The sequence below is a fragment of the Arvicola amphibius genome, chromosome 2, assembly GCF_903992535.2.
Source record: "Arvicola amphibius chromosome 2, mArvAmp1.2, whole genome shotgun sequence".
NCBI lineage: Eukaryota > Metazoa > Chordata > Mammalia > Rodentia > Cricetidae > Arvicola > Arvicola amphibius.
In genome coordinates, this window is record NC_052048.2 from 26,935,980 (window position 1) to 26,961,952 (window position 25,973).

The 25,973-nt window shown below is 50.7% G+C and overlaps 1 protein-coding gene across 7 annotated transcripts in view; it reads left to right on the forward strand.

Moving 5' to 3' along the window:
• Positions 1–25,973, forward strand: part of Mical3 (microtubule associated monooxygenase, calponin and LIM domain containing 3) — a 180,805-nt gene that overhangs the window by 89,955 nt on the left and 64,877 nt on the right. For all 7 annotated transcript variants that reach the window (XM_038320556.1, XM_038320561.1, XM_038320562.1 and 4 more), the window contains 7 exons: positions 1,814–1,961; positions 4,163–4,359; positions 7,054–7,166; positions 7,263–7,325; positions 7,978–8,151; positions 19,656–19,842; positions 25,576–25,664. In XM_038320556.1, coding sequence (XP_038176484.1) covers positions 1,814–1,961; positions 4,163–4,359; positions 7,054–7,166; positions 7,263–7,325; positions 7,978–8,151; positions 19,656–19,842; positions 25,576–25,664 — 971 coding nt within the window. The remainder of the gene's footprint in view (positions 1–1,813; positions 1,962–4,162; positions 4,360–7,053; positions 7,167–7,262; positions 7,326–7,977; positions 8,152–19,655; positions 19,843–25,575; positions 25,665–25,973) is intronic.

Below are 25,973 nucleotides of genomic sequence, written 5' to 3' on the forward strand. Positions count from 1 at the left end.
GAAGGACTCTGAGTCCAAGCGGTCAGGTGCGTTAGGACAGACTGAGGAGGGACACGCACTATGTTATTCTTTTGGCCCTACAACACACTAGGTGCAGGGATGCTGTTTCGTACATCGCTTAGTCGTCTGTGGTAAAGACCAGAATCAGCTAAGGCAGTGGATCACAGCAGAGCCTGGGCCAAACTCAAGCAGCTCTCAGTCCAAGCTGTGCCATCTGCAAAGAGTATGACCTTGAGCAGATCAGCCAGAGCCTCAGACCCTCAGTTTCTTTGTCTTTAATCTGGGAGGAACAGCACAGCTTTGGGTTGCTGTCATGAGGTCTCTGGCATGGCACTTGCCGGTGCTCGGCCTGCTGTGCCTGGAAACAACAGCAGTTTTGTCGTTGTTGCTAATATTAAAAGTGTGGGGGCTGGAGAGATGGCTCAGCGGTTAAGAGCATTGCCTGCTCTTCCAAAGGTCCTGAGTTCAATTCCCAGCAACCACATGGTGGCTCACAACCATCTGTAATGAGATCTGGTGCCCTCTTCTGGTCTGCAGGCAGAGCACTGAGAATACTGTATACATAATAAATAAATAAATAAATAAAATAAAAAAGTATGAAGGTACCACAGTGGGTGGCCATGGACAGCTGATTGTCCTGAGAGGCACTAGGTAGGTGGGTGTGGTTTTGCTGCATCAGTCCAAACAAGAGGTGGGAGGTGCACAGGTTTGAGTTCCATCTTGGATAGTTTAATAGCATGGTCGTGAGGTGTCAGAGTAGATGTGAAAACTAACAGGCAGGTTATAACATCCTCTTCTTCTCCCGTGGGGTGTCAACCCCTTGAGAGCAGAGAATGTATCTCTCTCGCCTTTTCCATGTTCACCTGGGCTTCTGTGGTTGCCTGGTATATGTGGGGCGGGTGGATGTGCAGACGTGGGAAACACCTGAGTGGGTCACTGTCAAGGCCAGGAGGCGGCTCCAGCAGCGCTGCTCCATTTGTTGCTCCGTTCCTTGTCTCACACCATGGTGTCACTGTGAGACTCAGCGAGACTCTTGTTGGAGACGTTTTTTAACTCATCTGTTCACGACTCACGAAGTGACTTAGTGCAAAGCTAAATCGGGAACAGACTGCTCAAGCGCAGACCAGTGCTCACGGGCTCTTCCGCATTTGCAGACCTCCTCGTGAGGAAGACATGCCAGTGCGTCTCTTTGCCTGGTCGTCTCCACGTGTGATCGTTGGCACACATGTTAGCAACACGGTCGCTCCCCTGGGTCTAGGGACCGGCTCTGGTCTGGCGTATGTGGCCTTGTCATTGTCACCCTACAGAGTCTCTTCACTTGGCTCTCAGTCAGGACCTTAGGGAGTGAGACGAAGGCTTTGTTTGCTTTTGGTTTAAGGTATCATGGAGGAAACCTTTTCTCATCTAATCTCCCAGGTGTTGCTGTGGAGGAAAAGGCTTCCTCAGCCTGTTGCCAGGCAACTCTCCAGGGACATCTTGACTCCGGTGCCAGTGAGGTATCAGCTCAGTAGGTGGCACTTTGCCATCCGCTTGTCTCCTGGAGTGCTGCGGGAACATGGCTTCCGTGTGGCAGGCCCTTGTCACTCCGCTCAGAGCTATCTGTCTGGGCCATTGACCCTGGAATCGGATAGGTCGGTGCCTAAAATTGTGCCTACCATGACACCAGTGACATAAACTCATGCTGAGACTCTCTTCCAAAAATAGCACTGGCTTTTTTTAGTAATTTTTCAGACTGGATCTGTGTACTGCAACGTGTATACCGTGTCAGTGTTACTCGGGGAGCACACTTCAATAATTATTTTTATTGTTTTAGAGTCTGTAGCTCGTTCCAGCAAACTGCTGGGGTGGTGTCAAAGGCAGACAGATGGCTATGCAGGGGTAAATGTGACAGATCTCACCACGTCTTGGAAAAGTGGACTGGCCCTGTGTGCAATCATCCACAGATACCGCCCCGATCTGATGTAAGTCTTGACCAATTTCGTGTTTCATTTTGTATTCACCAAGGGTCCCAGAGCAACGTTTATGCTTCTTCCTAGTATGGCTGCATGGTAAAACACTCTCTAGAAGGCCAAGATTTTGACTTATTTAGTCTTCTTTTAAACTCAACCCCCCCAAAAAAGTTAGCTCTAAAAATCATAGCATTCAGAAGGTCAAAAACTAGTCTTAACACCCACTTGGGCCTGTTAACTTTGCACAAAGGAAAACTCTGTTTATTGGCCCCAAGTTGAACTCTTCGTTTTTTGGCTAGCTCTCTCTCAGATGCGATTGATCACAAGGGAAACCTGGCTGGAACACTTGGCTAGCTCAACCCAACCGAAGACAATAGGTCCATACCTGATTTATGATGGTCTTGGGCATTTTCTGTGCTAAAGATTACTTTTTACAAGTGTGCTCTTGAGCTTCTCCAAACGTCATCTTACCTACTGTCCCCTCTGGTGGCCACTTTTCACTCCTCTTGGGTCAGCCACATGAACAAAGCACTCAGACCTCACCCCACCCCCAGGCGTTTGTTACTATGGAAGCCAAACAGATTCAGAGACAGCATCAGGACCTGGTGGATTTTCTTGGCTGCCTTCTTTTTTATCATTAGGGCCACTCAAGGGCCCAGGTTTTTCCCATTGTTCTAATGCTTGCTTAAGGAAATCCTAAAAGACACAGCCCCTGTTTTGTGATGCTAGCAAGCTAATGATGCAAGAGGTAGATTAGCCATGAGGACCCTGTCTGTGTAAGGCTCTAGGTTTGATCCCCAGTACCAGAAAACAAAAAACTATAACCACGCAAGCCCCCCATCTCAGCCTCGGGCCGCTTGAGCAGGAGAGTCAAGTTTCGGATTGAAACTGTCTGCTAAGAAGAATAAATAAATATGGAGAGATGGGAGTGTAGCTCTTCATCAGTAGACACCAACTAGGTTTTAGGTTCAACCAGGCCAAATTAAAAGAAGGGGTAAATTTTTTTTTTTTTTTTGGTTTTTCGAGACAGGGTTTCTCTGTGGCTTTGGAGCCTGTCCTGGAACTAGCTCTTGTAGACCAGACTGGTCTCGAACTCACTCACAGAGATCCGCCTGCCTCTGCCTCCCAAGTGCTGGGATTAAAGACGTGCGCCACCATCACCCGGCGAAGGGGTATATTTCTAATGACCTCTGAGGCTGAGCTGAGGTTGGCAAAAAAAAAAAAGAATAAAAATTTTAAAAAGTGAATGAAAGTAGCGGGGTGAGGAGGGAGAACAGCCATGTGGCATGACCAGGGTGGAGAGGTAGTCAGTTCAATCTCAAAGGGAAGGCAAGGAAGGGAAGGAAGTCATTAGGCAGCTGGAGGTGGGATGGAGTCTGGGTAGAGGGGTCCTCTTAGAGCGCGGGCAGGTGGCCTGAAGAAGACCTGAGGGAGATCAGAAAGCAGTGAGGGCGTGCATGATTCATATTCAGGGTGAGTGCTCTTGGTTTAATAGGCTTAATCTAAGAGAAAAGTAATTTGTTTGAAATGGAAAAAAAAAATTCCATGAGGTCAGTAGGTTAATGCTAAGTAAGGGATGCCAGGATAGTGAAGTCAATGAGAAAAAAACCTCAGCTGTCCTTTAAGCAAGAGCTTAAGACCTGGGGGGGGGGGGGCGGGGGCGTGCAGGAGCGGGTGTTTATGATTCAAGGTAGCTGGGAAAGCTCAGGAGATTCAGGGATGGAAAACGCTTTTGAAGGTTTTAAAATTTCCCCTCAAGAGAAAGCTTAGTAAAATTTCCCTGAACTGTTGGGGCAAGCAACAGCCCCGGACGTTGGGAACTCTGTCCAGACAGGGTTGTGTCGCTGTCGGACATTAGTTTCCTGTGTGTCTGTGAACAGGCGTTCAGGAGCACATTAAGATAGTTCCCATCCTGAGCTTACATTATAGTAAGAAGTCGGTATTCCTGGCAGATGCAAACTGTCTCTCCCGTCCACCCCTCCCCGTTCATCTCGCTGGGTAACTCTCCAGTAATTTCCCCAACGGTGTTGTGGATTTTCTTAGCCAGAAGGGAAGAAAGGGGTCGAGAAAAGCCGTCCTGCTCTCTGATCCAGGGATGCCGCCCGGCTCCCTGGACCTCAGGGACTGGGAAATGGCAGTGGCGCAGTCACAGTGTTCTGGTTTTGGGGGCAGTCAGCCCTACTTGATCTGCTTCTCCTTGTCATGCTTCTCAGAGACTTCAACTCTTTGGATGAGCAGAATGTGGAGAAGAATAACCAGTTGGCCTTCGACGTCGCCGAGAAGGAGCTGGGCATCTCTCCCATCATGACCGGCAAGGAGATGGCGGCAGTGGCGGAGCCCGACAAGCTCTCCATGGTGATGTACCTCACGCAGTTCTACGAGATGTTCAAGGATTCACTCTCTTCCAGCGGTGAGGACCTGAGGGCTTGGGCTGGGCTCCTGGCCTCCCGCTGCCTGGTCAGCAGGGCCGTCCCTATAGCCTTGCTTCATACACTGTGTCTCAGCCCTGTGTTTTTAACCTTACACTGTTTCAAACTGGTTCTCATTTTACCGCTAAGTGTGCAAACCAATCTGTCCAAAGCTTTCCTCCTTTACTCTGCCGCATTCCCCCAGCCTCTCTCAGACCTACTCCTTCTGCACACGTGGCTCCTGGTGAACTTGGAAGTTCTTTGTAATACTGCTTCTCTTGGTGGGACTCTGCCCAGATGACCCTGCGCCCTGGGAAAGAGTCTTCCCAAGCCAAGTTCTTTTCTTGTTTCTCGCTTCTTTATTTATTTTTTTCATTTTTCTAGTTTGTGTGTGGGTACATGCATGCGTGTATGTGTATGTATGTGTGTGGTTGCTCCTGAGGTCTCATAACATTAGATAAGCTCCTCACACTGGAGCTACGTGCCTTTGTTTCTCATCTTGTAGCCTGGGTATTTCTCTAGTCAGTGCCCTGCTTGATATCTCCTGGCACTCTCTCACAGTCCCAGCATCTACAGTGCTGGGTTTTATGGTTCTCAGTAGCTCCTCCCTCTCCGGCTTCCCTTGCACCTTCTCCCTCTTAGAGATTCCCATATGTTGCCTTGGTCCTCAGCTTGCTACCTCAGCTAGCACTCAGTAGGGCTACAAAAAGTATTCCTGTCACAGCCTGTTCTGGTTTCCTTTTCTGCTGCGATGATGAAAACCCTGACCAAAAGCTGATTAGGGGAGGAGAGGGTTTTCTTGGCTCCCACTTCCAGGTCACAATCCATCACGGAGGGAAGATAGGGTGGGAACTCAATCAGGAACCATCGAGCAAGTCTGTTTGCCGCCTTACCATCTGGTTCTCTTGCTCACAGGCCAGCTGGACAACCCAGGGCCACCTGTCTAGGGGTAGTGCCCCCTACCGTGGGCTGGGTCTTCGTGTATCAGTGAATAATCAAGACAGTTCCTCCCCCCCCCCCCCCCGCCACCAGGACAATTTGATCTAGGCAGTTATTCAATCAAGACTTTTCTCTCTGATGACACTGGGTTATGTCAAATTGACAAAGCTACCTGGGACACCACTTAGGGTCAGCGCAGAGCTTCAGCGTGTCAGCACAGTGTCTGACCTGGATTTTTTTCCAGCGTTTCTGTGTTTCACCCTTGGGCATGTTGCTGAATTCCCTTACACGTCAGTCTCCCTGCGTGTAATCGGGGAGTGATGGGTATCTAATAGTGCTGTTTTGTGCCAAGAATGGCAGGTGAGCGCTGAATAAATAAATGTTAGTGATTCATTATTGGTTCTAATTACTAGTCTCAAAATTGCTGTTGCTGTGAGTATAATATCAGAATTCCCACCAGCAAGATGGCTCAGTGGGTAAAGGTGCTTACCGACAGACAGTAAGAATCTGATAAACTGAGTTCAGTCCCTGGAGCCCACAGAGAGGCAGGAGGAGAAAACTGACCCCACAAAGCTGCCCTCTGACCCCAACACATGCTTGGGTCATGTGTGCTCCCCCCGATGATGATGATGGTGATGATGATGATGGTGATGATGATGATGATGGTGGTGATGATGGTGATGATGATGATGATGATGATGGTGATGCTGATGGTGATGATGGTGATGGTGATGATGATGGTTATGATGATGATGGTGATGATGATGATGGTGATGATGATGATGGTGGTGATGATGGTGATGATGATGATGGTGATGATGGTGATGATGGTGGTGATGATGATGATGGTGGTGATGATGGTGATGATGATGGTGATGATGATGATGGTGGTGATGATGGTGATGATGGTGGTGATGATGGTGATGATGATGGTGATGATGGTGATGATGGTGGTGATGATGATGGTGATGATGATGATGGTGGTGATGATGGTGATGATGGTGGTGATGATGGTGATGATGATGGTGATGATGATGATGGTGGTGATGATGGTGATGATGGTGGTGATGATGGTGATGATGATGATGGTGATGATGGTGATGATGGTGATGATGATGATGATGATGGTGATGATGATGATGATGGTGATGATGATGGTGATGGTGATGATGATGGTTATGATGATGATGATAATAATTGGAATTCCGTTAGTGGTGCCCTCCTCCCCTGGTATCTTTACCCCATAAACCCTTGATAGGCACCTGTGACTTTGCCTAACTGGATATGTGTTTTACAGCACCAACCCTGAGCCGAGTATCCCTGTTCATTGAGAACCCCTCTTCAGACCCAGCTAAGAACATGGCCTCTGAAGCCCCCCCCCAAACAAAACCCGACAGCCCCAGGTCTCATACCTCTCAACCCTCCACCCCAGCCTAAAGTTTTCTTTATCAAAATTTAACTTTGGCAGTCTGCTGTAGTAGTCACAGGCAGAGTCCAGCCTTTACAGAGCAGAAGTGTGAGTTGCTGCAGCCTAAGTGTAGGAATGTGGTTGGTTTTGTCGGGGGGTGGTGGAAAAGAGAGGGTCTAGACCTGAGCACGCATTTCCTTTCTGGTGTTTCCTGTGGAAAGGAAAGATCCGTCTTAGTTGGTAACCCGTTAGAGTCTGGGAGCTTCCTTCCTGCCAGTCCCCTGTAAAGGGTTCTGGTCAGGACTTTGAAGCGTCATCCTAGGTAAACATTGCTCACTGCTGTCCACAGACACCTTGGACCTGAATGCAGAGGAGAAGGCCGTCCTGATAGCCAGCACCAAATCCCCCATCTCCTTCCTGAGCAAGCTGGGCCAGACCATCTCTCGGAAGCGCTCGCCCAAGGTCTGTACACACCTGAATTCCAGTCTCAGTGGCCGCAGAGCTGATGGCCAAGGAAGGTGACCGGGCTCACGCTGTCTGTGTCTTCTCTTGGTGCAGGATAAAAAGGAAAAGGATTCGGATGGGGCTGGGAAGAGGAGGAAAACCAGTCAGTCGGAGGAGGTAAGACTCATCCCGGTTGGCAGGACTGGTGCGCTGGATTGTCCTTCATGGTTTAAGGGTTTGGGGTTTGTTTATTTCTGTGTGTATGTTTGCGTGCCCATGTGAGTTTATATGCACTATCTAAGTGCAGGTACCCATGAAGGCCAGAGGGCACGGGATTTCCTGGAACTAGAGTTACAGGTGGTTGTGAGCTGTCTCCTACGGGTGCTGGGAATAGGACCTGGGTCCTCTGCAGGAGCAGTAGGCACTCTTAACCATGGTGCTGTCTCTCTGGCCACCTGGTTTAATTATTAATTCTCCAATTGGTATTGCGAGGTCTTTACATAGTCGTCTCTCATGGGAGTTTCTGTCCTTTTTGCCTTCGTTTCATTTTCCAGACACTAGCAGGGAATATGCACACACATGTGCCCAGGCGCTCTCTCACTGTGGAATCAGTGGCTTTGCTGAGATCTGGGGATGCCAGCACAAGTCCCTGTTCCCTGCGGCAGTGCCCTGCATCCTAGGATCTTGCTTATTCTGCACATCACAACTTTGCAGAGCGCTAGTTAAGCCACCTAAAGCCTGCTGGTCAGTTCCTGCCCACACACTGAGAGAAAAGCATCAGCGGCTCCCTGTGTCCCATCCTGATTCTTGGGTGCCTTCCGTTGGGCAGGAGGAGCCTCCCCGGAGCTACCGAGGAGAAAGACCCACCCTGGTGAGCACCCTCACGGACAGGCGGATGGATGCTGCCATTGGGAACCAGAACAAAGTAAAGTATATGGCAACCCAGCTGCTGGCCAAGTTCGAAGAGAATGCGCCCGCACAGTCCACTGGCGTGAGGAGACAGGTAAGCGCAGCTTCCCAGTGCGCCAGACGGCACAGCAGGGATCTTGATGCAGTGAGGTGAGCCATGCTGCAGACCCCAGGACTCCTGGGCCAGGCTTGCTCTTGTCTGAAGCTCATGCATTCAGGGCTGCATTAGCTTCACCTCAGGTCTGAGGAATCCGTGACCGCAATCAGCAGAGAGGTCTGAAATATATTTGTCTGGATGACTGTAAACACATGTATGTTCGCACGCACACAGACTTGAATTACAAAGGAAACGTGGTGTGGAAGCAGTGTTTGGGGAACTGAGGCAAGAAGATTGTGATTTCAAGGCTAGCTTGAACTACATGATAGACCATCACAAGAAAAGAAAAGGAAGATTATGACTTCCTGAAGGAAGTCTGAAAAGTAGAACAGAGGTGATTAAGGCTCCTACAATTCTTTTAATTTTGCCACATTCTTTCTGGACTTTTTCTCAGGACAGTCTTGTTTTCATGGTGGCGACCATTCTGAGGACACTTCCTTAGGTTCCGCATTTTGTTTTTGACCACGGCTTACCCCCGTGTCTTCTCAGCTCACATTCGGAGCGCGCGCACTGTGCTCTCGCTGTCTCTGGCTGTGGTGGCACTGTGCTCTCGCTGTCTCTGGCTGTGGTGAATGTTTTAGTTCCTTCTCTTCTCTGATAACATAATGAAGGTATCCATTCTTGCTTCTGGGAGCTAAGATTTTGTTCCAGGAACACGGGCCATTAGGTGGAGACACCTGGAGACAAAAGTCACGTGTCAGAGTCTGACAGCACCTGGCCTGGAGTGTCCGCATCACGCCTTGTCTCTCCTTTGCTCTGCAAATGTTACTAAGCCTCTTTAAAGAGAAGGGGCTAACGTTTTGAAAGTCTCTCTGAAGTGCGTTGCACTGCTCCCTGATCCTGAAGGAGCATCAGGACAGGGAGGTTCTCTTTCATCCCCATACTCTGGGCTGTAACTCCTGTGGGTCCGGAAGCAGCCGTGTATTTGCTTCTCATCCCTGCCCGGGGTTCGTGTCTCTGCCTGTTGTGTCAGTGGGGATGGTAGCCTTCCCTGGACCCGTGGAGGCTGCTGTGCTCTGCCAGCCCCGTGTCAGGAGGCCACAGCGCCCCCCAGTGGAAGGTCGCCTCTGCAAGAAGGTTGCTTTCCTCCTCTGAAAGGGAGTTTTCCAAATCAGATAGTAGTCTAGATCCCCCCAGAGAATTCAGTTTGGGATAAGAGCAGCAAGAACCACAGCTTGTTTCCCTCTCTTCATCCCTTCTTCATCCCTCCGCCAGTGTGTTTGCACTTGCGTTTGGTTTGGTGGAGGCTACTATTGTTCCTTTATTAATGTAACTTTCTAAGAGTTCACTTAGCCTGCCCGCCTCCTCACAGTTTATGGATGGATGGATGGATCTCTGTCCTCCACAGGTACCTTTTTAATGTCTTCTCCTACCTTAATGTATTTTATTTTGTTTTGTCTCCATGTCCTGCCCCCACTCACACGTGGCCTGTGTGTGTGTCATAGCCGACACAAGAACGTGGGGTCAGCCGGCCGTCCTGGTGCCTGCCTGAGCAGGGTCGCCCTGCTCCCATCCCCCAGTGGAAACAGGTAAAAGAATTGCTAGGGTCTAGAATGGGCCTTCCACCCATCTCTGCTCCTGGCCTGCCTGAAAACCTAGCTCACCAAGACAGGAAGCTCTGCCCCTGCGAGTAGTCTTTGGAAAATGTTTGACAGGCAGTGATGGTCTCATTCCACGGTTGCATTTGCTCTCTGGGGTTTAGGAGCCTCTTAGGAAGGCTGTTGACTCCGTATTGAAGGTAGCTGCAGTGATGTGGGAAGGGCTCAAGGTATGGCCCTTGAGCCCTTGGGGCTTTGCTGTTGTAATGTTGCTTCCAAATTGACCCCTTGGTAGCCTGCTTCCATGCCACCTTTGTCATGCCCGAGAGCTGGGGTTTGTGCCCGTTGTGTGAGGCAGGAAATACACCTACGAAAGTAGTCATCCGCTGTGGATTTGTTTCTTTCAGACCTATGCAGAAATGTTTATGGGTTGGGCTTTTTGGTTTTGGGTTTTTTCCTCCTTGGAATTTTGTCCACATCTTTTGGGGGAAGGCTTAGGAGCTAAGGTTGTATGGCTCAGTGGGAGAACATTTGCCCAGCTTCATGAGGCCCTGGGCTCCATCCTTAGTCCCACCCAAAACAATAAACAAAAAACGTCTTCTGGGGATTTCCACCAAAACCTTTGCTGGGCTCCTGGAAAGCTGCTCATGGTGACAGCGGGACAAGAGGGGCCCACGCCTCGCGCAGGAGAGATTTGTCAGTGGGTGGGAAGTGTGCACTTTCCTCACTAGTGTTGTGGTTGAGCATTTTATCACTTCGGGACTGGGTACCGGATGACCACTCTCGTAGTCAGGGTCCCTTCACTTGGATAGAGCGAGCTGATCCTGGGTTCTGTTAGCTTCTCCCACAGCCGGCCTCACCAGCTCTGGTGCCTGGAAGCGCTGGGGAATGGCGAGCTGGGCCTTGCTGAAATTGCATTTTGAAGAAAATATTCCTGTCTAACCTTGTAATAATACCAAACATGGGAGTCAAGACCCAGGAAGGAAGAGAGAGAGAATGCTGGAGCATCATCCAGACTTAAATTTCCCGCCTCACTAGAAACCGCTTCATAGAGAGAAGCCTTCTAAAACGTCATCACGAATTTGTTCGATTTATTTTTTTTTTAATCTTTTGCTTCAAGTCTTGATGGCAGGGAATCGGTGAACTCTAATCTAGAAGTTTGGAAGTGTCAAGACTTATTCTTCCCAGAAAAGGCCCAAGATTAAACAGAACAGCAGGAAGGTCGGGTGTCACGTACAAGCGGGGACATGGGTGGCTCTGTGTGCAGCCTGTGCTGGTGCAACTTTGTGGGGCTTCTGGGAAGGAGGGGACAGTGTGTGTGACTCAGAGAGCCTGCTAGGTCTTGGCCTCTGTCCTGATGAAGATCAATCTTACAGCTTGAAAGATCATGAGGAACCTGGTTATACGCAGGCAGCTCAGGAAACCCGGTTGCTCATGTTATGCCAAGTCCTGTGCAGAGACTGTTTTTTTGTTCCTGCCTGTTCAGTCTGTCATCCGGCTCCTTTACTGCCACCACCAGTGAAGTAAGATAGTAAGATAGATAGGTAGGCTCTAACGGGTGTCATGAAAGATGGTGTGAGCCTTGGCGACCTTGAACAATGGAATCACTTGGATCATTAAGTGCTCTAGGCTCCTTTGAGTTGGGAATTATAGACTTCAGTGTCTATATAGGTGGCACTGGCCCCCTGTACCTCACATTTGTTTCAGGGGAATGTCAGACACTCCGTGGGTTTGGCCCTCTCGATGTCTCTCCCGAGAGCTGGAGATGCGTTCAAATGCTCCCAAGCCTGGGAACCCAGAGCCCGGGTGCCTGGGCTGCTGCTGGCTGCCCTCTTGCCTCCAACAGACAGCACCACACGGTGACTCACTGTGTGTGTGTGTCTTCAAGTGGTTCCTACTGAGGCGGCAGGCATGGCAGGCGTGGCAGCCATGGCAGAGTTGGCATGAGGACCTGTTCCGACTTAGGTCATCGTGTAGAAGGAGGAAAATGGATAACAGCCCTGCTTGCCAGCGATTTTCGTGCTGTTCTTTCCAGTGTAAACACTGCAGCCTGTCCTTTGCCCTCCGCTTTTCCTTTGGATCTCAAAAGTGCATCCTGCAGACGAGCTGCATGCACATGAACCTAGGTTTGGAAGCAGATTGTCATACGAGGTGGGAACACACAGTGGAGATGTTTTTCTGACCTCACAGCGGCCACAGTCCTCCCCGCCCCACCCTCTCCCCTGTATTAGCAGTCTGGGTAAAGGAAGCTGAGAATCTTCTGGAAGGTACCAGAGAGGCCCAGGGTAACGTATGGCTGTTTCTCAAATACTGAACCATGAACCAGCCCACAGAGAAGGGCATATGTGGTACAGGCAGGACAAGGGATGGGCATTCAGTTAGGGCTTAATCTGTAGAACCTGTTTTCGGGCATTTCTTTGTAGTTTTAAAACTCTTGCATGTGAGTGAGGGGCTTAAGAAAGCGAGGCATTGATGGGATGTGGCCACAGATGGCTGGGGGAGACATGCTTTGCTGTGGTGTGACCTAGTGTGCAGAAGTCGTGTGCTATTCCAGGTGGGCCCGGCTGCCTTTTCTTTCTATTTACGATCAGAGCCATTTCTGTGTTCCCAACTTCTCTGACAAAGCTGTTGACCCTTGGCATTAGAGAGCATTGCACCAAAGTTCTCACCAGCTGTTTAGTGTAAGGCACCAGTCCACCGTGAAAGACAAAAGATTGTGACAAGCCACCGCTGACCACAGAGGGAGGTATTGTGGAGGGCGGATGGCCAAGGAAGGGGCCTCTTGGGATGCTTTGCAAATATACAAATCCTCCCTGGCCCTCCCAGGAGCAATCTCCACGAGGCCCCTGCTTCAACAGTGTTCTTTCTGTTTGTGTCTGTTGGTGTAAAAGCGACAGGAAAAGGAGCGTGCTCGGACCTGCCCCAAAAAAGTGATCACCCTCTCTCCTCCCCCTACTCCACCTTCCTGCCGGGTGCGCCGGGTTCAGCAGGTGATTCTCTGCATGCTCTGTGTCCTGTCTGTCCTCCTTACACGATGCATGGAGGGAAACAGCTCAGTAACCCCGCTTTCCAAGCGTAAGTTTTTAGATCACTTGTAGCAAAAACAGCCTTCACTGTTTCAAGTGAGCAATTCCTGTTGGGACCTCAGGATAGGGCCCTGTGCATTCAAATCCTGCATGTTCTGGTCCAGTCCCTATCGTGGGAGGTCAGCCGCAAACCAAAGCATAAGCTATAGTCATCTCAGAGCGAAGACCCGGACCCGTAAGCCCCCGAGGTACACAGTTTTATAGGAGCTCTCTTAAAGTAGCCATGTTTCTTTTGCTGTGTTATGCACTATGGTTAAGATGTGCACGAAGAAAGCTTCGTGCGGCCTCCCTGCATGGGTTTGGTGCCTTGTGATGCTGACATCCTGTTCTCTGGCTCATACAGCTTCTCCTAACCAGCCCAGCCACCCTTTCACACTCTAGGCCGATCATTGGGAGGTGCGTTGAGAGCCGCCAGGCACATGCGGCTGTTGCACCGCACAGACACGCGTTTATGGTGGACACACCTATGTAGTGCTCATACAGAATGACTTGCTGACCTTTGCGCTGAAACCCTAGAAAATAAAAAGCCACTTCCGAGGGCAGGGTTTGTGGAAGGATCTTTTCATAATGAAGGCAACTGACCTAAAGGGCGGCCACTAATTATGCATCTGGGTTTACAGGCCTTCCTTATGCCCCAGGGCCTAAGAACTGAGACACAGTGGCTGTTGTGACTGCCCAGTGTCTTCCTCTTAAATAAAAGCTCATGGTTTGAGCTTTTGTTCTGCCCCACACAGTATTTCAGCCCAGTCTCACAGTAACTGTGGGGCAGGTGCACCATCACCTCCACTTACAGCCCGAGGAACGGGGCGGAGAGGCCAAGGAGTTGTGCAAGACTCCAGGTGAGCAATGGCCAGAACCGAATGGGAGCCGTGAGAAGTCTGGAGGCAGGCTCTAGGCTCACGCTGCCTGTGGCAGCATGTCGGGGGCACCAGATGAGGGCAGCCACCTGGGACGAACATCACAAGTTGTCCTTAGTGGGCATCGTGGCCGTCCTGTCCCCACAATTGCCATCTTAGCTCTTTTCTTCACTGAAGCAGCCCTGTGCCTGCTCTAGGATGTTCCATGACCTCACACTGGGGCGTTAGCCGAGAGTCTTTCGGTCTCCCTGCCCTTCTCCCTGCAGTGAACAGTGCCTTGCTCCCAGGTTCCTGCTTAGGGCCTGCTCCCCACCCTGGAGTTTCCTCCGAGCTCTGTTTCCATCTCCCCACCTTCCTTTCTGAGGTCTTGCCGGGGAAGGCTTCCCCGCCAGCCTGCCTCCTTAGCTAAGCCTTCCACTGCATGCCTCCGATCTTACGCCACTGGTGAAAGGCACGTTTGTTCCACTTTTGTGCTAACCGTAGCTCTTCGTCTGTGTAGAGGCAGGTGGAAGGCCATACAGAAAATCATCCCAGATCATGGAATTTGATACAGGCAGGATTGTGGGTAATTGGTTGGGGACATCTGGGGATGGGGAGATATATGAATTAACTCTGAATTCTTGCCTAAATCTCCGACTGTTACCTGGTAGGTCCAAACAGAGTTGGGGTGGAGCTTAAGTTTCTACTTTGTTGTCAACAGATATGCAGGGATCTTCATGCTGACAACCGTGGCAAGCAGAGTCCCCACCATGAGAGGGTAAAAGCATGAGCCTGTGGCATGGGATGCTGAGAGCCAACAGTTGGGCACGCTGGGTGGTGGGGCAGAGGGAAGGGAGCATGGAGAACAGTCCCTTCTCCCGGCTTTTTGCACACTTGTCACCTGGCCAACAGCCAGAACGTTTTGCTAACAGCGTTGACCCATTCAGTAGCATTAACTGCAGAGTGTCCATCTGCAAAACATCCAGACTGGTTACTAATCCTGGTGCTTTCGCTGTTACAATGGGCCTTGGTGACTTTCCAGTTTTGTTCTCCTGTCCCATCCCAAGACTGTATCACTACCCCTAAAAGCAGGTGCGAGTGGCCACAAGGCTTTGACAACTGGGGAGAATGGGGTGGGGGGCAGACAGTGAATTTCATGGTCTTAGCTCTTGATAGAAATGGGCCATTGTGCCTTTTTTTTTCAACGAACGTGATGTTGAAGCCCTTAGCCAGCCTACTTATTTCATGAAGATTTTTGCATTGATCCTATCCTTAAAGCTCTCCAGTGAGCTGGTGGGCTGCCTTGTTGGTGATTTCAGAGGCGCCCTCTCCCGGCCTTTGTTTTCTGAAAACTGCATTGAGGCTCAAGCAGCAAGTCAGTTCCCATCTTGGGTTCAGATGTTAGCACCATATTCTCTGCCCTTGGACCAGACTCCCAGCAGGATGGGGTTAGAGAGGAGAGAAGGGATTGAGGTGGAGCTGGCGGGCCTCCCTGCCCTCCCGCCACTGGCCCTGCTTCACTGCTGCTGGGCAGGGGAGCTGGTGTGGACGTAGCATTTATAGCCTCTTCTTCCCAGATCCTCCCATAATCCTGGCCATCCGAAGAAAGGGAACAGGGTAGTGCCCTGCATTCTGGAGAATGAGTGCATACTTAATGAGGTGCTGATGGTTTTCAGTAAACAGCATCTGGAAAGGAAGCAGGAAGTATGCTGGGTAAAGGAAGTTTGGCAGGAGGCTGTGTGAGGTCCAGGACCGTGGTGCCCAGTGGCAGTCTCTCACGCCGGGAACTGGTGTGGGGCTCAGGCTAGACACTGGGGGTACTGTTTGCTCCTTTCCCAGGATGTCTCCCCACTCCGTAGCCCTGCTCGTGCACTGCCTTGCTCTCTCTCCATGGCTCCACCTCATTCAGTTCCCCTCTTTGACTGTCCCTCATTCCAGCAGGGTGGTCAGTTATCTCTTCCCTTTCGTTGAAGGTTACTCATCCCCAGAATTGTTGCTCTATACTCAGGGCCAGGAAGCTGGCTGGCCATCTGGAGCAGGGGGTAGGGAATCCCCAAATTCCTGCCACTCTGTGTCACTGCCATGGCACTGAAATGTCCACCAAACTGGGGTACAGTGGATCTCCTTGGAGCCTGGGCAGTACCTCTGTCCTTCCTATCTTGTAAGGATTTCTATTCTGGGTGTGGTAGGAAGTGACAGAGCAATTGTCAAGGCGAGCAGTCACCTTTCCTCTGCTAGCTACATGGGCTCAGCGTTGAGGAAGACCCTGGGCACTGCTGCTGCACCAGCTGAAGCCAGTCTAAGACGAGGGGGATTTAGATCTGGTCTCTGGATCACCACTTGCGGTTTCTGACAAGTGGAACTGCCCTGAGCACTGATCGTAGAAAGAGCGTACCTGAGTTCTGGCCATAGGGAGGCATGGAGAAAGCCTTGGGCACTGTCCACAGGACAAGGGCATCCCTAGCAAGGGATTGTGGGGTTCCCAGTCCTGCTCTTTACACTATCAGGAGAGAACTCGAATAGAGGTGCGATGTCTTTACCAAGGAGCAATCCTGCGCAGGTCAGCAAGGGCTGATGTCACATGTAACAGAGGGTGAACCCCGTAGGAGCACCAAGCCACAGTACCTGAGGCTTTCATAGGTGCTCGTAGCTCAGAGACAGGCAGGCTCCGAGCTGTAAGCATGAGGGCGGAGCAAGCGGGGAGCAGATGGGAGCCATAGATGATGCTCACTTTCTTCTGGGAATTGGAAGGCCTGCTTTATTTACCGCACACCTTCTGCAGCTAAAGAGCAAAGCCGTCTGACTCGAGTTTCCTGTGTTTGAGATATGACTTTTAACGTTGACTGTGCTCTTTTTCTCCAACTTGTATTTTATAGCCAGAGCCTGAGCCTTCACGTCGATTTTTTGTTGACCAGTGGGAGCTCTCCCTTAGTCTCCGCTCCTCCACCCGCCCTGCCTCTCCCTCCTCTGACTCCCTCCGACAGGTAGCATGGCCTGGACTTAGCAAACCTTGTTCTCCTGCAGCCTCTGCTCACTCTACTTTCACAGGTGTCACCCACCTGAGGGAGGCTAGGAGGCCTCCACCTTTGCCTGGCGTGCGTGTGCGTGTGTGTGAGTGTGTGCACGGGCGTGCGTGTGTTGCCACAGATGCTTGTGTTGAAGAGGCTGCAGCTTTCTTTGAGTGTGTCACACATCACAGCCTGTCCGAGTGAACCCACTGTTAAGCTGTGTCCAGTATTGATAGCATTTTTCAACCTTTGGCTGAAGACTACGTTTTTATAATCACATGCTACAGAATTTGAACCATTCCATCACTAACTTCCCTAAGATAGTAAGCACACTGCGCTCTTGGTGCCTCTTTGTGTGTGGAATGAACTTTGCTTTCCCCCCAGTGGCTTTGATCCAGTTCCAAGGCGTTGATTAGGGATCGGAGGGTATGTTGCCTTGGCGGGTGCCTTGTGTTCTTGGCCGGTACTTGTGTGCAGAAGCACATGCATGTGTGTGGTGTGCAGGGGGCAAGCCCAGCAGTTGCTATGCCTCGACTCCCTTCTGGAAGTGGGAAGAAGAAAGCCATCTGCTTTTCCTGCTGGAAACAAACATAACCTGAGTCTTCAGCTCTCTGGGGGATGCTTGTCAGAGTCGCCACAGATGTCATCAGTGCCTCTGCATGTTCAGCCCCAGGCCGTGGCTGCCGCGGTTATAGAGGTCCTGAGTGCACACAGTGGGGCTAGGACTGCAGCGGGCTGGCCCTTCACCACCTGCTCTGCAGGATGAAGACGGTGACTTTCCAATCCTTTGAGGGCAGCTTTCCTCCCTCATTTTTGCTCCCCTCTACCTGGTGTCTGCCTCTCTTGGGCCTGTGCTTCCCCAGGTCCTGAGTCTAAGAGACTGTGGAGTTGGCGGGTGAAGCCAGTCATAGGCAGTCTCTTTAGCAGAGTTGGAAAATGAAGTTGACTGCTCAGTTCCAGCCAGTCTTTGGCTTAGCCTCGTGAAAAGTGTTTTCTCAAGTGTCTGTTCCCAGATCTAGAGTTGGCCCCAGAGAACCTGGCCGTGCTCCTGCATGGGCCAGCAGCCCTTTTACCTGTGGCTCTACAGGTTTATCCCTTGAAGTCATTTACGGGGGAGGGGGGTTAATGCCGTCTCTGGGATAGCTGCATCTGGATCAGAATTGGTGACAACCTTTCCCACGTGGCTGGGAGCATCCCCTGTCTCCATCCAGAGTCCTGGCTCCCAGGTCTCTAAAAGACTGCCACGAGACCAGCTGTAGGCCCAGGACAGGATCCAGGCTGGGCCACAGGGTGACAGGCCTCTGAGCAAGGCGGCTCACCATACAGATATGGACATTTTTCCTATTTGTTTTTTTTCAGCATTGCCAAAGGGGGCTGCATTAGTTTGATTTGTGTGTGTGTTGGGGGAGAAGGTTAGACTGTCTCACTGTGTAGTCCAGGCTAGCCTTGAACTCACAGCAATCCTCCCGCCTTAGCCTCCCAGGTGCTAGAATTACAGACGTGTGCTACCATACTCTGCTGTGGATTTTATCTTCTTTTGCCGTTGTTCAACTTTAAGAGCAAGCAATTCTTCCAGGGTAAGAGGAGCAGCTTCCTGCAGGGTGTAGTGTGTGACTTGGTATCCCACCTGGTCTGGGAGAGCCCCAGCCTCCGCATCAGGGTGAATGAGCACTGTCTTTCTGCTCTCACCCCCTACCTCCCATTCCAGTGGGGGCGTGGCCAGGGGAGGCTTCTTCCCAAAGAGGTAACGGTGGTCAGCTGTATGGAGCAGACACTGTGGGTCACCAGCAATGCCAGAACTCTTCACACCTGTTTCCCCCATGGGACATCAACCTCCGCAGGAATCTGCCTGGTTTCCTTCTCAGCCTGAGGTGGTCACCTTACTCGCAGAGCCCTTTGGGCCCCCTACTGGCTCTTGACACTCTAGCCCCTGTCTGGGGTTGACCCCTCAAACTCTGTGAGTTCAGGTGCAGGCCCCTCTTCCTCTGCCGTGTTTGTTTCCGTTTTGCCTTCTTCCTCCGTGTCCCCCAGGACTGGACTCTTAGGAAAATGTGAAGGACCGAGTTCTTCCCCTGGAACTGTCTCCACTGCTGCTGCTCATGCGTGTGCTGGCCACCGTGTGGACACTGGCACAGTGTTTTGCTCACTGCCCAGTTTCTGCTTGTGGGCACTGTGTTGGCATGGTTTGCTGTTGCACTGTGTATTCCTTTTACACCTCTCAAAAAAAATTGTTCCTGGCGCCTTAATTTAATTTTTTTCCCTTCTCATTTCCCTTCGTTTGGTCATTCTGTAATCTTCAACCAATAGAAGTACATAAAGATGTACACGGGCGGAGTGAGCTCATTGGCTGAGCAGATAGCCAATCAGCTTCAAAGGAAAGAGCAACCCAAAAGCCTTCTAGACAAGAAGGAACTGGTAAGAGATATTCCAGGGCCACTGGCGCTAGCCACGGCACAGTGGTGAGCAGCCCTCGCTTGCTCTGAGGCCTTACTGATTTCTGTAGCCACGTGGATTACTACGGGGTAGCTTTCTTGATTTTGATGACTGAATTTCTAGAACTGTGGTAAATATTTGGAATGTTCTGTGGAAGAGCACTTTAAAGATAGTCCCTCTGCTATTCAGGGGATGCACACACGTGTGCACACTCATGAACACTGAGTATATGTATAATTATTCTATCCCCCAAGCAGAACTCTGGCAGAATAGTTGGTTTGATTGTTAAGAAATTCTGAAGCATTGGACTCCATCACAAGCATCTCTTGGTTGTTGATCACCACGGGTTTAGACCCCTGCTTATGGAGTAAAGCCGCTACGGAAGCTGTTCTCTGGGAAAGCCACAGTAGAGTCCTTGTCATCATTTACTGTCCACTGTCCGTGTCCGTGCGGCCCGAGTCGTCATCACCCACAGAGGGCTCGTGTAGCCCTGGGAAGGGCCGCAAATGCTGACGTCTTCTTCCTCTATCCACCCCACAGGGCTCCATAAAGAAGGAGTTCCCACAGAACCTGGGGGGCAGCGACACGTGCTATTTCTGCCAGAAGCGGGTCTACGTGATGGAGAGGCTGAGCGCCGAGGGCAAGTTCTTCCACCGCAGCTGCTTCAAATGCGAGTACTGTGCCACCACGCTGCGCCTCTCTGCGTATGCCTACGACATCGAGGACGGTGAGTCTTCCTGCATGCAGAGAGTGATGCCACTTTGTCCTTCTGAGCCAGAGACCTTGGGCCCTCACTGCAGTCCTTGTTATTGTCTCTGTGTTCTCCCTTCTCAGCCATCTCTTTCCTTTTTTTTCTAATTCTCAGACTGGGGGTGGGGGTTTACAAGACATGTTTTCTCTGTGTAGCCCTGGCTGTCCTGGAGCTTGTTCTGCGGACCAGGCTGGCCTCCAACTCAGAGATCCTCCTGCCTCTGCTTCCTGATCACTGGGGTTAAAGGCGTGAGCCACCACCACCCAGCAAAGTAATTCTGAGACTCTTTAAAGATATATTTGCAGTCACCAGACTGTTAGAGCTCAGCCAAGGAGATGCTGGAGAGCAGTGGATACATGTCCCCTCATTTCACACGCTCACCTCCTTACCTCACACGAGAGAGACTGTGAGGCTAAACCAGGCCTGGTAAGGCTTCCTGGAACTCAAGATTGACAACAACAACCAAAATAGATCCCAGGCTTCTGTCTTACGGAGCAAGATGGAAATGCCCAAGCTTTGTCACCTTCCTCTGGCATCAGCTTCTCCTGGCCTGGGGCCCAGGTCTGCTGGTTAACTGGAAAGATGCTTAAGGAAATGGGACTAGGTGCCAAAGGCATTTATGACCCCTGCAGCCATCCCTACAGGATGCTGAGGGACTCGTGGGTCATGGTTTCATTTAAGGGTAATAAACCTAGGTGAATAGAAGAGGAAACGCCATCCTTACAGGAATGATACTAAACCGTGTCTCAATCGGTTGTATATTGACTGTAAAGAGACCAGAAGTGATGGCAGAGGGAACCCATACTAAGTCACCCCTGTCATACAGACCCTCCTAATAGTGAAACTCAGCCACAGCTCTGTCACAGAGCAAAGGTAGGAGCTAAGTGGCGAACTCAACGCCACCTTCCTGCACTAAGAAAGACACTGCTCAGTGAAGAGTCAATTAGGTGAGGAAGCTAATCTACTAGTATCGAGTTTTCTTCTCTACTCTTATACATCCTTTCTCTCGGGACAGACCTTCGACTCTAAGGAGAGGTGTTGGCAGGAAGGGCCCCCACCTCTTAGAGCTTTTCTTGATACTTGGGTTATTTTAGTTGGTCTTTTACCTTGGATGTGCCTGGAAGGAAGATCCCTGGTTCTCTGGAGGGAGTAGATGAGGTGTTAGTGTGCTTAGCCATGTGTGTTCTTCAGCTTCCGTCGATGTGACGAAATGCCTGAGATCAGCTTATGTTGGAGGCTGTAGTCTGTGACCCTCCCCACCCCCCGTCCGCTGCTCTCTGGCTGGGACACAGTAGCACGTGGCAGGGTTGTACCATAGAGCAGGCATGCTCACCAAGGGACCAGAGTCTACAGTCCCTTTCCAGGCACACCCCCAGCGATCTAACTTCTCCCAGTAGCTGAAGACCCAGGCTGGTCTGTTCGGTGGGAATGATACCCACAGTTCACACGCGGCAAAGCCACCGGTCTCATTTTCATTCCCTAGGTATACAGTTGATGCCACAGGAGCTTGCTTAGACTGTCCCCTGCCTGGAATATTCTTTCCTAGTCAGGGTGTAATGGCCTCTTGACCTTCCTGTCCCCACATGCCCTCTCCTCAGAGGTCCCCCCAGACCTCTGGCCGTGAAGTGGCCACTGAGTGCCAGTAGCGCCACCAGCTGCAGTTGTGCCCACGGTGTTAGCTGCTGTCTCGGGCTGTGTCACGTGTCTTCTGCTCCGTCCAGTTAAAATGCTCGGCTGCCTTGACTGGAGACCCAGTGTCCATGGTACCTATGTCATTAAGTGACACTCACAAACAGAGTAAATGGCAGTTCATTTCGGGCCTGCCTGACAGATACCTGCGTCTCCCTGTCCATCACTCATTTTGATTACCACGATTGCTTAATCTAGACATTCCCCAGTCCGTCACTTCATTGAGTCCTCTCGAACTTGTGACTAATTCACAATGTTAGCCTGGTGGGCTTTCCTGAGACAGGAGCCATAGTGCAATGGCAGACGATGCAGGCTCTGGAACCAGTTTCCTGCCTGAGGTGCCCTGACATGTGGCCTGACTATGCCTCTCCTATGGGAGGGTAGTAGCAATGCATAACTCATTGGGTGGTGTGAGCACCAAATGAAGGGACAGATATAAAGCCGTTGGAATCATGTCTGGGGCATAGTAAATGTTAGTTTAAAATTTTGTGTGCGTGTGCATGTGTGTGTGTTTTAATTCATTTAAACAGTAAAAGTAATTGAGTTGAGTTTAGGAAAGAAAACGAGAAACTACATTGAAGCCAGGAAGAGTCGCACACACCTGTGATCCACTCAAGAGGCAGAGCCAGGAAGATAAGTGGTTCAGGGTCAAGGCGGGCTACATGAGTCCATACCTCCAAAAAAGAGCGAAGCATTGATGATTAACAGAGCACACATCGTGCCTGTGATGGTGAACTATTTCACCCTCCAAGGCGGAAGGCCTGTTCCTTTCCACGGGAGGAAGTGAACCGTAAGAAGCCAAATGTCCGAATGACTGCCAAGAGACTGGCTTTCACTAAGATCTCTCTTCAGTTGTGTTTTTGCGTCATGTACTACCTTCTTAGAAAACAGGTGTCTGGAATGCTCTTGGACGTTACTGTCAACCCTTTTATTTAGTTGCGATATGGAGCAGAACCCAGTGCCGGTGAGCTGGCAGCAGAGTTTGCCATCTGAGTGTCGAACTTAGAAGAAAAGGTACAATGAAACAGTTAAGCGGTCACTAGTGTCCTTGCGCTGTCCTGAGATGGCTCAGCACGGTACCTGCGACCAAGATGGAGACCTGAGACCCACATGGTGGAAGCAGAGAACCAGTTCCTGAAAGTTGTGCACTGACCTCCACACATGCCCTCCCATGCCTACCTACACAGACACGTACACCCAGACATAAATGTAAAAAGGTTTTAAATTTAAAAAATAGACAAGCTTCATGATGAAACGCAAGTCACTAAATATAAACTTTAGAATTATGTCTTCCTTCTAAATAGTCTTAGAGATGGTGCTGGAGAGATGGCTCAGTGGTTAAGAGCACTAGATACTCTTCCAGAGGACCCGGGTTCAATTCCCAGCACCCACCTGATGGCTCACAACTGCCTGTAACTCCAGTCTCACTGGGTCCAATGCCTTCTCTGTCTCTGTGGGCACCAGGTACACAGGGTGCACAGACATACATGCAGGAGGCAAGTCATACATAAAAACATAAATTTTCAGTGGACTCAGAGAAGTGCATCTTTCAGGGTCACAGCAGTCCTCTGTAATGGCCTCGGTCAACCTGGCTTCAGTCACACGCTAGCCTTGGGGAATGAATGGGTCCTGAGGTAGCTGAGGTTGACCAGTCTGGACCAGTATCTTCCCTGATAGCTCCATCACTGTCCCATAAAGGAGGGTGGGTATTTCTTAGAGAACGAAATATAACACAAATCCAAAACACACTGGATGATCCAGGTACTAATACATTTATGTGCTGTTTAGTGGGAGGAACCCCCCCCCAAAAAAATTACCTAAAAGGAATTGTGGATAAGCTAAAAACAAAGCAAATAACAGGAAAAACACATAAATCAACTCTTCTCACATGTAGAGACGTAGATGGTGAAGTGATGGCCTTTGCCCATCATGTGTCCCCCACAGTGCCAGGTCTCTAGGTCCTGGCTAAGTGCCAACAGCTGGTGAGAGACCTGCTTGAAGAACTGTGGCAGATCATGGCTATTATCTGAAGTCTGTAAAATTCTCCGTCTTTTTTCACCTTTGGCTTTAAATCTAAACTCTCCAGTTATGGTCATTGTTAAAGGCATGGCTGTTAGCCAGTGGGTGTTTGGAAGGCAGCTGGCCTGTGAGGGCCCTGACTTCATCAATGGATTAATTCACAGATGAATAAATAAGTTAATGGCATTGTTGGGTGGTGATGGAAACTTTGGGATATGGAGCCTGGTTGAAAACTGTAGTAACAAGGATGAGCCCTGGGAAGATGTAACTTGTTCCTGGCTTCTTCCCCCTTCCCATGCTTTCTCTGCTTCTTGCCGTCTTGATGGGAGCATCTCTTCCCCATCCACCTGCTCTCCACCGCGATGCCATGCATCAGCAAGGCCCAAAGCAGAGGGACCAAGTTACCTTGGAAGAGACCTCTGAAATCATGAGCCAAAATAGATATTTCTTCCTTTAACTGTTTTCCTGAGTATTTGACAAAGCTGACTTAACATAGTAAGAAAAGCAGATAAAGGAAAAGTCAATTACTTCATAAAATGAAGAAAATATATAGGAGTTGGCAGATGGCTCCGTGGATAAGAACACATAAAGACCTGCGTTTGAGTCCCCAGTACCCACATAAAAAAATGCCAGACATGGCTACATATCCTTGTAACCCCCAGCATGGGGGAGCAAAGAACGGCAGGCCCTGGGGGCTCCCTGGCCAGTAGCTGAAGTGGCAAGTTGAGAGAGAGAGCCATCTCCAGGCAATAAAACAGGAGGCTATAAGGGGAATAATTCCTGGTTTCTGCTCACACACCTGTGGATGCATGTGCACACAACACAGAGAGATCCACCCGGGTCACCAGGGGAAGAGAAGAGCTGCCCCTTGCCTTGCTTCCTCTGACGTGTCTGTCCCCTGGGTTTGCCTTTGTTGGACTCACTCTTGGCCAATGACAAGGGAAAGCAGGCAGCTCCTGATGCATACCTCAAGGTAGGGAACAGGTCTTTAGACGTTTTTGGCCTCACTCTCCACAGGAGATAGTCGCTGAGGTACAACCCAGTAAGTCCCTGTAGACAGGGCTGGAGGGCCTAGAAAATCAGGGTCCGCCCTGGTTATATTGAAGCACACTCTTGGGTTTTACTCTGTTTATTCTCTGTTCATGATCCACGCAAGACTTCTTTGTTGCTGGTGTGTGTGTGTGTGTGTGTGTGTGTGTGTGTGTACAAGCATGCATACCTCAACTCTTGTAGCGATCAGAAAACAGCTTTGGGGAGTCAGTTATCTCCACCCCCCATTGAGGCCTGGCCTCTCTTACTGTTTCTGCCCCTGCACTCCAGGGCAGCTGACCCAGGAGCTCCTGGCCCATTCTCCTGTCTCCACCTCCTACCCATCCACAGGAATGCTGGGATTGCAGATTCCCACCACCACATCCTGCTTTCTGCGTGGGTCCTAGGAACTGAAGTCAGGTTGTCAGGCTGTGCACAGCACAAGCCTTTGCCTCTCAGCCATCCCCCACCCCTTGTATTATTTTTAGCTCTTACAGGGCTGCAGCCTGCTTTGGACTGACCGTGGCTAGTGACAGGGAGGGTAGGAATCCATGGCAGTGGAGGGGAGCAGAGATAGAGTTAGTAACTGGCGCGCCCTAGCCCTTGAAGCCTTCCTGCCTCCACCCCACATTTATTCACTCTTACCCTCCCCAGAAATGCCACTGCTGTTGTCATGTGACCGTGTCTTTGTCCTCAGACACTACTACTTTGTTCGCTGGCTCTGTCACGCAAGCCTCGCATCTTTGCTCTGGGCACTGATTGGTGGCGGCTCAAGAACCTTCACACACCCAAAGGGGAAGACCTCTGGTTCAACACAGGGGCCGCAGGCTGGGGGCTGGCCTTTCTGGATGGTAGAGGGAATGGGGAACTGTGGCGGGTAGGGGTTGTACAGTGGCGTCCTTTGGCCAGCAAGCCAAGTTCCCCGTCGTGGCCTCTGCTCAGTCCTCCTTTTCTGCTTCTTCCTGTCCGCAGGCAAATTCTACTGTAAGCCGCACTACTGTTACCGACTGTCCGGCTACGCGCAGAGGAAGAGGCCGGCAGTGGCTCCTCTGTCTGGAAAGGTAACTTCCTATGAGTGGGACTCTCAGAGTGTCGCCTGTCCCATGAGTGAGCTTGAGAGGAGCTGCAGTTGGCTGGATGCAGACGAGCCAGCTTCACCAGCTTCACCAGCTTCTGGTGGTGCAGGTCTCAGAGACAATACTCGGGGGGCTCATTCTAAGCAGTGGAGCACCCTGCTGCTCACCATAACTAACCATTCCTTCCCCTGAGGTCAGAGCTCTTCTCCTTGTAGCTGAAGAATAAGTGGCTTTTGCACGGAGTCCCCATCACAGGTCCCATCCATGGAGGGAAAACACTTCTCTACTGAGTCT